The sequence below is a fragment of the Musa acuminata genome, chromosome BXJ3-2, assembly GCF_036884655.1.
Source record: "Musa acuminata AAA Group cultivar baxijiao chromosome BXJ3-2, Cavendish_Baxijiao_AAA, whole genome shotgun sequence".
In the NCBI taxonomy this organism is placed as follows: domain Eukaryota; kingdom Viridiplantae; phylum Streptophyta; class Magnoliopsida; order Zingiberales; family Musaceae; genus Musa; species Musa acuminata.
In genome coordinates this window covers 31327634-31342251 of record NC_088350.1, presented here as the reverse complement: position 1 = coordinate 31342251, position 14618 = coordinate 31327634, and the positions used below count along the sequence as shown (strand labels likewise).

The 14618-nt window shown below is 36.8% G+C and overlaps 1 protein-coding gene across 1 annotated transcript; it reads right to left on the bottom strand.

Moving 5' to 3' along the window:
* Positions 1–2245: 2245 nt before the first annotated feature.
* Positions 2246–14184, bottom strand: LOC135630650 (probable serine/threonine-protein kinase SIS8). Its single transcript, XM_065137743.1, has 13 exons — positions 13708–14184; positions 12569–13009; positions 10815–10918; positions 8764–9953; positions 7995–8035; positions 7120–7188; positions 6904–7004; positions 5575–5653; positions 5395–5493; positions 4510–4578; positions 3519–3568; positions 3254–3430; positions 2246–2844 (listed from the first exon to the last, which is right to left on the bottom strand). The coding sequence occupies exons 1-13, from the start codon at positions 14107–14109 to the stop codon at positions 2766–2768; spliced, it is 2901 nt and encodes a 966-aa protein (XP_064993815.1). The 5' UTR covers positions 14110–14184; the 3' UTR covers positions 2246–2765.
* Between the last annotated feature and the right edge of the window lie 434 nt (positions 14185–14618).

Here is a 14618-nt window from a genome sequence, read left to right as displayed (position 1 = left end):
GGGCGTGCATGGCGGCATCTCACAGTATTAGCCAAAGAGCATTTGGTGCGATGGTTACTAAACCAGAAGAGTGGCTGAGATCTCAGCTTCACTTGGTACTCTGTTTCTGGGTACCACTGCAAGACCTGTCTCTTCTCCCCATCTGCCGCTTCGCATACCTCCATTCGTATGAGCCAAATCTGGCAATTCGCTGTTCTCGTGATGATCCCACAAATTTTACCGCTGGCGGATGCCGGGAAGTTACCATCTCCAAACCAAGGAAACTGATGATGTCAGATCTTCGTAGACAAAGATCATCTCATGAACCATAAGATCCAAAGGATCCGTGGGAAGCTTGTCCCGAAGTAGACTGGTGAGCGTCTACGCTTCGAGTCGGAGCTTCTTATCCAAATCATCATCATCATCATCATCATCATCATCAAAATGCTGCTGCTTTCTTTGGATGATGGAGAGGATGGATACGTACCCCGTTGCTGTTGCTGTGCGGGAGAGGGAGAAAGGATTCACTGCCGTGAGGTGTAAGGCGTAGGGCTGCGGTGTGGAGTGCGTCCAAGCAAGTGTAGCTTTCGAAAGGGTGTCTGCAAAAGACAAGGATCATGGCTTGCAGCTACAAGACAGTACACAGCCTGCCACATGGACCCGTTTCTCTCCACAAGCAATGCCGCGGTGCTCTTTTTCTATCTCTCCGGATTCGAGTTGACTGATTGAATGATGCAGCTCTGCAGATTGGATTCCGAAGATGGAGTTGATCGTGTGTTGCTCCTGGGATAATGTTTGGGTTTCCTGCCTCTTCTTCTCCTTAATTAATTGGCCGGTGAGGATTTTTGTGATAATTTTTGTTTCATCTTTTGAGAATTTAATTTATTAGTGAAATTACTACAGATAAACACGACCTAATGTATATATCACCTCAAACAAATATTTATTTGTAAATTAAAACTTAAGTGGATTCAATTAACTATGTATAGAAAGCGAGAAGATTTTTTTTTTTCTTCTTTTACGAAACATATAAGTGGTGAAGATGAGATTCAAGCAAAGTAAGATCTTACGATAATCCGTCAAAATCTTTAACCGTTAGTTAAGAAGATTAAGACTAATAGAATGAGTGCAAGGTTGACAAAGTACTTTTTTTTTTTTTTCATTCTCCGTCCGAATTTGGGTTTACGTACAATTATTGTGTCCATAATGTATGGGTATTAAAACTGGTATAAAAGATAATTAAACGAAATCCATTATCAGACCACAAATTGCCTTCGATAAAGGAGTGATCTTTTTTGGCTCTTCAGGTGAAGAGTGGCTGCTCTCCAAGTTTCCAACTAATTTAAAAAAAAAAATAGCTTCGTCAGAATCAAATAAATTAGAGATGGCAATACAATAACGAATAGTAAAACAATGTTAAGAGAATTTGGATGCATTAAGGGAATCATTTAAAATCACAATAGTTGGTCGTGGAGAACACACGTCTCTGACGCTGTTATAAGCACTCACGAGTACAAACTAGTAGGCCTGCCTTATCAGGCAAGGATAAGAAGAAGAAGAAGAAGATGCCCCCTTCGACTCGAGAGCAGTCACTGCCAAGCTTCGTCGAATCCATAAATTTAAAGTAAGGTGACCTTGCTGTCTGTCATATGTGGTCACAGCTCAGAGTGGGACTGCCTAAGTTTGGTCTCATTAATGCAACCGCGGTTTAATTTATGATGTTTCAAACGATGTGTGGTCAACTTAGATTGGGACTGTTGCTATCATTGATGCAACCGAGCTTCAATTTAAACTCTGAATGATAGGAAGATGATGTGTGACACATCATGCTACTTCTCTTTGGACGAATCGATCAAGGAAAAATAATAAAAGCATGAGAAGATTCATTTCAAAACCTTTGTTTTGATGACATTATGATTGGATCGATATTACTATGTATAAGGTCGAAAGTCCAACCCTCGTCGGTAGAAGATCTTGTAACTCATAATTTCATTTTGTTTTTTTCCCCTTTGGTGCTATATTTCCTCTTCCATACTATTTGATGATTTTGGTCCTTTGATTTCCATTTTTCTCTTTTTGGTTTTTGTTGTTTTATGACTTAATTTGAGCATATAATTCTTATATCACACATTTCACTGCGAGAACGGAGGAAAAGGAAAGAATAAATACCATACCAACTGGTTGTGCTCCTGCAGATGCACACGCACACGGATATCATTGCAGACGAGATTTTGGACTTAGAGACGACAAAGAGAAAAAGAAAATATTAAAACTCAAGAAACAGGTATTTTATTGAGGATATGAACAGGGCACGCAACTTATGCAACCCCTTCAATGTTCTGATCAGTACCTTCTCTTTTCTCCACACCAACAATAATTACAATTCCGGCCGCTGTGTATAATTTCAAGCAGTTTTCAGAATCGACTTGTGATTCCGAAACAAAAATGACAGAATTATATACTGCAGTGCTATACTTTTAATCGTTGTGTAAGAGCTTCGGAGTATACCGGTATTAATTCTGCAGCTGCACTTCGCACAGCCAAAATGCCTTTTCTGCTACCAACAGCCTCTTAGGAATCCTCTACTTTGAACAGAAACAAATATATTTTGTGATACATAGTAGGTGCCCTGCTGTTCCAGCATAGACACATCGATTTGCGTGGTTTGTAGTCTTCAGTCAGTAGCCATATATATTTCCGCTGACGTCGGAAGTTTCAGTTTACGACGACCAACTTCTGCAACCTTCAGTCAGTAGCCATCTATATTTTCGCCGACATGGGAAGTTTCAGTTTCCGACGACCAACTTCTGCAATTGCTTAAGACATGACATAAGCTGGGCAAAAGATGGGCGTTCGTTTGGCTCACTGCATGAGAAACCAAGTGTATGAGCATGATGCTTAGTAATAATACATTCAATCTAGTGCATTAGTTTTGAAACCAACATTTGCAAAAACAATGATGCAAAAAATTAACCTCTAGGAATCCTTGCAATACAATTGGAAGCGAATTATAATGCCAGTTAAAAGAACAGATCGATTCCATCGCTACAAATACCAGAAAAGCACAATGAAAATGAACAATGTTTGCTGTGATACCAGAATGCCACTATCTACAGTTCACTTATTATTATTAACCTTCTGTATCCATCAACCACTTCATTATTTGGAAATGAAGTTTCACTAACTTTTACGTGCATTGACTGTGGTACAAAAGGTCGGTTAATAGTTAAAAACAGAGAACTACATTGCTACTAACATCAGCAAGCAAGCTTACCTTTGCCAACAATCAGTTATTATTTGTGCAACCATTGGATCGACCTCTTCAGGTATGTCAAGACGTCTATTTTGGAAACCCACTGCTCCAACCACTTGCATTGGGTTCATTCCACTCCATGGCATGCGCAAGGTAGCTAATTCCCACAGGATTACACCAAAACTGTAAACATCACATCTGATACATACAGATGTTTCTTATTACCAAGAGGTTCCCAAATATTGTAGAATTCTGCAGTGTTTTGAAATCTGAATGACCCACTTACTTCTCGTTTGATGGTTCATTTCGTAATACCTCCGGCGCCATCCACTCCGGCTGTACGAGTACAAATATCAGAAACTTGGTACATGATAAGTAAAAATCAACTAATATGATGAAGCTAAGATGCAGCGTTTTTTGATGAATTATTAATTAAAACTTAACATAAAAATACAACCAAAGAAAAGTAACAAGACACGAAGCTGCACAAACACAAAAAAAATAACAGAAAACATAAAATAATAACTAAGTACTTAGACCTGAAGGCCAATACAACCTGATGAAAATGAAGCAAATTTGATATAGGATAAAATAAACACTTTAAATAACTAATGAAAACAGATAAAATAGAAAATAGGACATTGGCTAATGTTAGAAGCTGAGATGGTGTACATGTATCATGAAAATAACATATGCAGCTTGGACAACTTGATGTAAGAAACAAGAAATGTGGCTCAACAATGAGAAATCAGCATGAGAATTGAGAAAGGGCAAGAAATCAACAAGCGTCAGGTGAGTCAGACTCTTGGGTCATGCCTGCATCATGTATTGGGTTTTCCGTATAGAGTACCCTATTTCTACCTTTTCAGTAATCCTTAGAACTGGAGATGTTGTCAGGTAGGATTACCTAGGATAAAATTCTGCTGAGCTTATAAGTACAAAATGTGGATCCATACTCGATATTTTGTGTCAGGTATCAGATTTATATGCATTTGTTGGTACATATTTCAGATCCATGCTTGATTTTAATAAGGTTAATGTATCCAAAATGAGGATCCATACAAAAAAATGGGACTAGGTTCCAGGTTATCAGGCTCCATTAACAACCGTGCTTAGAATTTAAAACTTCAAAAGAAACTTGTATACGAGCTTTAAATTCAGGATTCACAAACCACGGGGGAATTGCAAAAAGTGAACCAATTATTGGTAAAGATGAACAAAAACTGCAGTAGATAACAGAAATATTACTGAAGTAAATAATGGAATAAGAAATTTACTGTTCCGGCGGTGGACTTGGATGACAAGAAGGTGTGATGCTTCAATCTTGACAAGCCAAAATCACTGACCTGAGACAAAATCGAGTGTAAAGTTGTATACTTCAGAAAGAATGTAAAACAATTTTGATATAAACTATGTGATTTTGCATGTTCTACAGCACAGGAAACAGCAGTACTGCAACCAAAATAAACAGCTCTTCTTCAGATCCAATTAACAAGTTTACTTCCATCATCAATGATGTCTCAATTTGCTTTAACCTTATGTAGCTAATATTATAATTTCTCAAATACATTGACAATAAAAACTAAAAAGTAGAAGATAGACCATGAACCAGAAGACAAGAACAAAAAAGAGCGAAAGAAAGACATGACTATTTTATGAGGATTGGTCCCAGTGTTATGAAATGGATTATGAGCCGGGTCATCTTATCATAATAGGTTTACTTTCAATAGAAGTACCACAAATACAGCATTAGGTTAGATTTAACTTTGCATCATTCTTTAAAACCAGCAACTCAAAGACTACAGTTCTGTTTCAAGCACTAATAAAAAAAGTTCTACTGATCCTTGTATTATACATCCACACATCCTAGAATTCTACTTGTGATACAAATTTATGCTAGCTGATCTTTGTGCATTACAACTATCTGCTAAATTGGACATGCAATCTATAGTTTGTATAAAGCCCTTCATAACAAATTGCATGGAGTTAGATAGGCAATCACTTGATGAAATGATGAATCTGACATTTTAATTGTGATGACCGAATAACCATCATAATAAACCATCCCTTATTATAATAAAATCATGGTGAAAATCTTATGCATGGACAGGTTTGCCGGGAGGTATGCAAGAAGGTCAATGACTATTATTAAATGGAAGTACCTTGACCACCCAATTTTTATCAACAAGAAGATTTGGAGACTTCAGATCCCGGTGCACGATAGTTGGATGGCTAGTATGTAAGTGATTCATCCCCTTGGCCTGCCAAGATAACCCAGGTTGAGCTGAGGTGGATATCAGTATGCATAACCAAATTGTTATCATAAATGGTCAAACTAGTACCACATCCAGTGCCATTTTCAGTCGTCGATTTTCATCAAGTTGAACATTAGGACGATGCAACAACCTATATAAACTGCCCCTGCAAACAGAAGATAACATGTTGTGATCATCTAAGTTAAAATGTTGAAGTTAATGTGGTTACATGCCTGATGAAGATATCATGTGTACCATACATTAGCATGATGAAGTTTTGTCTTTGTTTTGGTGCAGCCAGCAAATCTGACAGTACCAGATGAAATACTCATGATATTCCTTGTTTCAAAGATATGATAGGATATTGTATTTTAAAAAGATGTTGTATTCATGATACCATCATGACATATGCTCCTCTTATATCATTAATCAGCAATGACTAACCTACTGGACCATCAGTCATTCCTCACTAACAATGAACCAAAGCAATAGTCCAGTTATTTGTAGTGGTGAGAATTATGACACCTACATTGGCCCCATATTGAAAATGAAAGAGGGTTAATGTAGTATTTACTATATACAACTAGATGAATCTACTGCAAATACCGTGGAAAGAAGCATTTTGGGCTACATGATTCTGGACTTGTTTTAATAGGAGGTGTACCTATTTGGGCTGTAATAATTGGTATGGAAGTTACTATATGTGTGGTGAGTGTGTACAAGTGGGAAACTACTACTCATGGATGGTGCAAGAAGCGTATCGATTCGTGGAGCTTCCACTAGGCCATGGATTTCTACTTGCTAGGGGATTGTTAATGTGTTGGATCTTGATAATGGCATTGTCTATGAGTGAGGTAATTTTTATACTCTAATTATTCCTACATTAGATTTGAGAGGATATCATGATGGTATAAAGAGTTGGATGAGTCTATTACCAAATTCCTCAGCCTAAACATTTTAAATCACATGGTTTTAAGCTTGTTATACTGAGTCACAGTAGCTCTATCAAGCTGGGTTGCGATGATAGTAAATGATTAAGCTCATATATGGCTCCACCTTTCACTCTTTACTGATTGAAAATTTGGGCAGTATAATACCAAAGAAAATATATAGGACCCTTCATGTGGGCTAAAATATGTCAAGGTAATGAACCCCCTCCACACCAAAGATACCATACATTTGAGTTAGTCATACAGACAAATTCTGCAAGAATTTTAGGCTAACGAGTACCCATGCCTCAAGGTGAGAAAGGTTTGGATTTGTATAAAATACTAGATTGAACCACTAGTAATAACTTGAACATATTCAGTCATGTGGTAAGACTTGTATATAAGCTTGAGCTAATAGGCATCATAGATCATGGCAAAAGGTACTTGTTATGCCCACTGATCAAGTAGAAAGGTGTATTGCACAAACCTTGGAAGAAACTCTGTTAGTATTGACAAATTTGGAGGACGGGTCACTGCTCCCATAAAAAGAACAACATTGGGATGCCGTAGCCTTGACATGATTTTCACCTACAGCAACAAACTTGATACATTACTAGCCTGAAAACACAAAAAGAATAGAGAACTACAGGTTCCAAAATTACTATGGTAAGCGTCCAACATGCTGGATTCATCAAAATCTTACTTCATATCTGAATTGTTCCAATGCATCACCAGACAGACCCTGATCCAAAAATTTCTTCACGGCAACCTCCTGAAAGACGGCAACAATAAAACAATATGGACCAAGAAAAAAAACAAACTTTTCATTTCTCAACAAACCAAAATAATGATTCTTAAACAACCATCCAATTGTTCCACTACAACTTAAAATTTCAAGCTTCTTTAGTTCTAGATAGGGACATGGTTTTTTTACTTTCATGGAAATCTAAAAGCTTATAGGTTCACCAGTATTACGAAAAGAATAGTGACAACATTATATTTTGCTTGACTTAAATTACCACAAAAATTATACCAAAGGATTTGCATAATATATTCATGAGTGGCATAAGGACAATCAAACAATTAGCAAACAAATCCATAACAGAATTCATTAGAATTTTCTACGGAAAATTTAGTTGAATGAACCTATTAACTTGTTGAGATTGAAGGAAGGATCACACAACTATTAGCAAGTTGTGGTGTCCTGATATGGAATTGCAACTCCAATCACTTTTGGTTGTTTTTGCAAATCTTTCCTAACTACTAGGGTGAGTTCAGCATTACGCTTTTTTTCTCTGTAAATCTCTAAAACATTGTAGTCTGATTGGAAACTTGAAAATCTTTTGTACAAATACTTTAACCACAATATCAGGATTTTGTGCATCCATAATCACTGAATCCAAAAAACTTCATGACTGTGAATTAACCCCACTAAATTAAGAAAATCAAAAGTTCTGGGTTTTTTACAACAATGTCTAAGCATCATCAACTCAATGCTTTATTCATCTGATTTTAAGAAAATGAGAATATTTCATACTTAGTCCAAAATAAAAGGTAATTTTCTGGACCATAACTTACAGTGCCATGCCAATCTGCATGATAAACCTCCCCATACGAGCCTGCAATATAAGAATATTTAGTTATGTATGAATCAGTTATTATCCACCAATTTTCACAAACTAAAGAATCAAACAGTAAGAGGATGGATGTAGATAATTAAACTGACTTGTAATACTATGTGTTAAAAACTCAGCTTCAACATGACTTCTAGATTACCCTCTTTCCAAGTCATATTCCCACATAAAAATTAAAGGTAAATATCATAAAAGAATAAAGCTAAGGTGAGACATAAACAAATGAAAAGGAGAAAAGGAGAGACAAAAAAGAGTGATAAGCATCAATGGAAAGGAAGTTGGCCATTGAAAAACATCATTTTGATAAGCTCAGGTAGAACCCAATTGAAATAATAATTGACATATGCAATTCATGGAAAGATCCCAATAACTATCAATCATGGTCAAGACAAGTTGTTTATATCCATGATTGTGCAATAAAATTTAATCTTCTCAAATGGATTTTGAGAATGACAATTGAATGTATGGCCAGAACTACAAGAATAGTTGGCAAGTCGGAAACCAATCTAAATAAATTATGCAGGTTAAATACTAAAAAACCAGGAAAGCGACATTCTGATCTATCAAAGAAAAGATGATCATAGATATGTTTGCACAACTTTAAGAATTATAGTTTAAGTTTATTTGACATCTATAAACAGAACAACATATAAAAATTTTGTACTTTAATTAGATTAACAACTTCAAAAGTTGAGGTCAATTATTAGACATACCAATACCAATTCTTTCTCCAATCTGAAGATCTTCCCATGGTATCTCCCATTCGGCAACAGCATCTAGTATTATGCTTCTTTTTATATTGTCAGAAGCACTTAAGCCATGAGGATCATCTTGTAAGAGTTTGACCGTAGAATTCTTTGCACATTCTTGACAATCTTCTGAAGGAATATCTCCATGTTTATAAGGATTAGAATGGCTTCCTGCATTTTCCTGAGAGTATTGTGCATCTGATGATCCAAGAACATTTGACTCAGCCTCATATGGTACAGAAGATACATTCACTTGTTTCATGCATGTAGCTGTTGATACATATGCAGTATCAAGAACTGGACCGGTGAATTTACTCCAAAAATCATGTGGAGAACTTCCATCCACCTGAACATCATTTTTAACTAACCATTCATTTGCTTTTACTAAAGATGTAGACATGCTCGTACCAAATATGCCTTTGTCAATATTATATGTGGATTCTCCACCAACATGTTGATTCCTTTTTCCATTATCAGTATCATTCGAGTGTTCTGCAACTGATGCATGTGAAACTAAAGGCTGGAAGTTTAACGTCCAACCAGTGACAGGTAAATCTGTCCCACTTCTCCCTTCTCTTTCCTTGTAGTTGCCTTTTCTATGGTCCTGTTCTATTAAATCTAGTGAAGGGCTTAAGTCATAAAACAAATCTGGAGGAGGTGAAGCACCACTTTCCAATAAAACAGCATGCAACTTCTGAGCAAATTCAGGGTTCTTTGCTGCAGTAACTACATATTTGGAAACATCATTAACTTTCATCCTTTGAGAAGGGGATATAACTTCTTCAGGTTTTAATGAGTCTTGTCGCCTACTCGGTGAAGGGCAAAATTTCCCAAGTTCATTTTCACATCTTTCAATTTGATCATTATCAAATTTTGCATCAACATCTTCTGGTCTACTGACTAAATTTGATGTTTCTTCTAGCTGCAATCCAAGATGCCCCGATAATAAGCTGTTATCATAACTTCCTTCTAATACATCTGTTTTCCTCTCAAACTGGGAACTGACTTTATCAAGGGCCAAGCATAAATCTTTGACAGTTTGTTCAATGGTTTCTGGGCCCAGCAGAAAGTTTCCAGAATTTTCAAGATGAATGCAGGGGTTCTCAGTAGGAATTAATGTGCCTGGAGCTCCCATAAGATCAACAATATATTCACTGTCACACATGAAGTGATGCTCTATCAAATTTCTTTCTGATTTATATATTATGTATACATATATTACATATAATATGATGTTCAATAATGTAAACAGGTTATATTAGCAACTCTATAGAATTTTGTATAAAGAGATAAAGGTGATTGAATTACATCAGCTACTGAGGGGGAAACAAAAACATGATATCTAATGCTTCTTTTTGCTCTTGTTTGTTATCGTTTTTCTTTTGCAAATGGTAATGGTGAGGAGGAAACAAAAACATGATATCTAATGCTTCTTTTGTTTCTTGTTTGTTATCGTTTTTCTTTTGCAAATGGTACGTGGTGAGGACGGGATTTGATCCTTGCTATCAACCAGCTAAAGTATTTCCCAGCTAGGCTAGTTGATTATTTGAATACTGAAATACTTTAAAGAAACAGAACATTAAGAGAGGCCAGACACTGAAGCACACATCAAAAGTTTAAAAACTACCAAAGATACATCACAAACAAATCAAATATCAAGCAACATTTTATTATTTTTAAAAAAATTAAAACCTATGAGACAAAAATATAAAGAAATCCTGAGAACTGCTGGATTCAACACATGTTGGAACCACAAAAAAACACATCATTTGATATCTTAGCTATGCTAGAATCAGAATAGTATCCACATTTACAATAGTACTAACATCAATTGTCATTAAAATAGTAGGAGATATTCAAACAAAATAGAAATCATATAAAATTTATGTTTCATGTTAAAAATCTACATAATGAACAAATAGAAACACCAACCAAAGCCAATTTAGTAAATGCCTAAAAGGTATATAACTATTTATAGCAACCATAAGAAAGCAGAATGAAATAAAGGAATCAACCTGTCATAATCAACTTTAATAAAGTTCACAGCCCCTTCATCAGTACCAGTATAATAACTGCCTTTTACAAGTTTACAAGGGAGGTTTATTAGATCAGCTAGTACCTGAAAAGGGGGAAAATGAGTAGTTTATTCAACTTCTTGTTCTTGTGCAATAAAAAATTCATAAGAAAAGTAAACAAGGAAATAGTCTACCTAAATTACTACTGTTTTTAAAGATAGCATTGGTGATCCCAGCTTATAAAATGAATGTAAACAGAAATGTTAATTGTATCCTCACAAATCGGGCAATTTGTCAATTTTAATTTCAACTTCATTGAAAATAACATTTTGTAATTTTTTTAATAATTGCTAACCAATTAACCATACTAGGACAACATTTACTCTGTTTTTTCCCCTTAACATGTATAAAGACCAAAGTACACTTATAATCCCATTGATAGAAACAACCAAGATTTGCCCTACAGCAGGTATAGGCAATACATACGAGTATGACAAGGGATCGGTATGGGCGGTATATATACCAGTACATCGGTATATCCCACTATACCATATGTCGGTATGTCGGTATGTCGGTATGGCTCGGTACATATCGTACCAATAGTTAATTGGTACACCGGTTTAGATCAGTAAGGCAAACCATAGAAATAACATACATATTTTCTAATAAAACAATATGAAGATCACAGACTTGTAGAGCAAAACACATGACAATAACATGCCCTCCTAAGGATAAAGCATAGACATGTTAATTTGATACTCATGAACAATATAATGATTCTTGACACAGTATTGTAGGATGAACAATATAATGATTCTTAACACAGTATTGATACGTTGTCATATTGAGTGGACAAAAGTAACTACAATCACAGATGAATTGCCAAACCTCTAAATTGACAAAAGTCAGATAACAATATTAGAAAAAAGATCATTGGATGCCAACTTAATGCCCTCTTAATGTGATTTCCCAGGTCTTTTCAGCTCAAATACTATGATCAGACTAAAATCTATTACATAGATTGGGTTTCCCCAGTACAAGTCATATATGGTTCTTTCCAAGTCAAGATGTACATTATCATTGATCAAATAATGAAAAATTTTAGGTAATTTTGTTTGAATATGCATGTACTCTTATTACTGTGGTATATTCCACATATAGAACTATAGTTTTGCTGCAGTCCTTTTGGTCTGCAATTACCTCCATGTTCATTAATGCTCTAAATTTTTTGTTCAGGCCAAATGAGTGATAACAGACTCATGATTTCAGGTTAAATCTTTAAAAGAAGTACATTCCTTCCACAAAAAACTGGATAAGGATGTGGTAGCCTGTTGCTTACTATACACCTTCAATATGTTAAATGGTGTCAAGTATTAGCAAAAGGAAAGGACAAATACTAAATTGTTCAAATCAATAAGGGTTTATCATGGTAGCATACTGCTGGAATGACAATCAAGTAGCTGAATAAATGCTTATGGCACATGACAAAACATGTTCCTGGAATGACAATCAAATAGCTGAGTAAATGTCCATGTACCATAAAAAGACATGTTACAAAGGATCTAGCTGTACTATTATACAATTTAATTATCAAAAGGTTTGTAAAACAACATAATATAAGTGAGAAAAAAAAAGTCACATATGCCGCAAAACTAGATGAGAAGAAATTACAAGGTACTTCATTAGATTTATGTGGTCAGGATAAAGGCATTCTAGAGCATATGTTTGAACCAAAAGAGTAAAATAATAACAACCTTAAAGAGTAAGGCCCTGTGGCGTGATAATCCAATTTCAAGTGAACCAAGAGGAAGAACAATAGTGTTCAAAGTAGTCCGCAATTCACAGCTTTTGAGAGCCCACTTTCTTTGCATATCAATAGCATCATCAACTGGGCCACCCATACTGTGAACAACAAGATCTGCAATCTTCTGGACTAGCCCACTGGTGAGTATGCCACGCTCTTCTGCTTTGCTTTTTGAAGCAATAGAGATTGCTTTCTTCTCAAGTTGTTGAAGTGCATGATCTCTTGTCTGGTTCACTAAAATTACTTCATATTCAATGTCATCTGAAATCGATGTTGCTTGAAGATCTAACAATGAAGGCATCTTTTCTCTTAGGTTGGAATTTGAGATAATTCCATATACATCATAAAAACCATCCTTTAGCTTCTCATCATAGTTAACAACATTGTAGCTCTGCAACAAAACATACAATGACCAAAAATTAATCCTTAACCAAATTATGAATCATACTATGAGAAAAATGAGCATGAGAATCAGAACTCTAAACTTAAAGGTGAACAACAATAAAACTTCTTGAACAGATAGCAAGAGATCACCCACGCCATCAACTGGATGAAGGATATGACAGAAAACACAGCAAGGATGAAAGCAGTATTTATATTCAATATCCAGAAGTGTCTAAGTCTATATTTCATTCAAGGGAGGTAGAAATGTCTTGATTCAGTTTGATGCTTCAAAATTTATTGTTCACAAGACTTAACCTGTGAAAGAAAACTATGGCATAAAAAGAAAAAAAAAAAAACTATATTAGAACATGAGAAAAAGCTTTTAAAACAGGTGTTCTGAACTGAAGGTTAAGCCTGATAAAGACACCTTCTTTCCTCAACCAAATTGCTTGAGAAAAAATTCGTAACCACTCGAACCTTATATAATTGCGCTAGCCATTATCCTAAAATTGCACTGCCTATAATAGCTAGCTTCAAGAGTAGCTTTTGATGATTGGATTGAGAGTTTACGTTTTAAACCTCTTAAGATACTTATTCGATCTGAAACGTATCAAGGAAATAATTCAACTTGAAATACCATAGACAAGGGATCAAAACGATCGCATACAACAAACAGTGACAGACCGGGAAAACCTCAAGACTCACCCGGTACCGGAGCGAGAGGAACTCCATCGAGCTCTCATCCGCACCACCAACACCAACAGAGTCCGCGGCGGCAGTTCCAACACCAAGGGAGCACCCCAGGCTCATCCGCTTGGCCGCCTTCATCTGCACGGAATCCGGGTCCTCGAGCCCGTCAGGGTCCGAGGCACTGATCGCCAACGCCAGCTGCACCTGGTACTCCTCCTCGAACAATCTGAAATCTGGCCCAGCCGAGGCCGCCTCCTGACCGCTCCCTCTCGAACTCGACGAGGCCGAGGCAGCGGGCGGCGGCGAAGGGTTTCGCCTCGGATCACCGAGCCGTTGATGGTGCTGGTGGTCGACTCCTCCGCCACCTCCTCCTCCGCCGATGTGAAGCTTTCGTAGAAGATGCTTCATCCTCGACATTGACCATCAGATCCAAAGCCCTTCCCCCCTCTCTCTCTCTCTCTCTCTCTCTCCGCTCTTCTCCGTCTCTTCTTGTTGGTTTAAATTATCTCACAATTAACTAATAGCAATCCCTTATTCGATCTAATCTGGTTAGAACACTTTTCCTATCCTTTAAACATACCCTCTTACATACCTATTTCTGTCTTAGAGATATAGAAGGGTCCCATATAAGACACACGTGTGGCAGCGGCCAAAGAGGTCAACAAACGTGGGTTACAGTGGTAACCCGCAAACCGGCAAATTAGAACTGCTTTTTCCTCTCCCCGCAAGACGAACCCGTTCCGGGTTGTAACGGGAACTCTCTCGTGGGGCCCAGTCTGAAAGCCGGTTATAAGACGGGTAAGTAACTGGCGTACGACGAGGAGGAGGGAGAAAGATGCGCTGGGGCTGAGTCGACGGCCCTCGGCGTCAACTTGCCGGGGAAGGGAACGAGGAAGCGAGTCGCCCACTTGAAGAAGCCATGGATC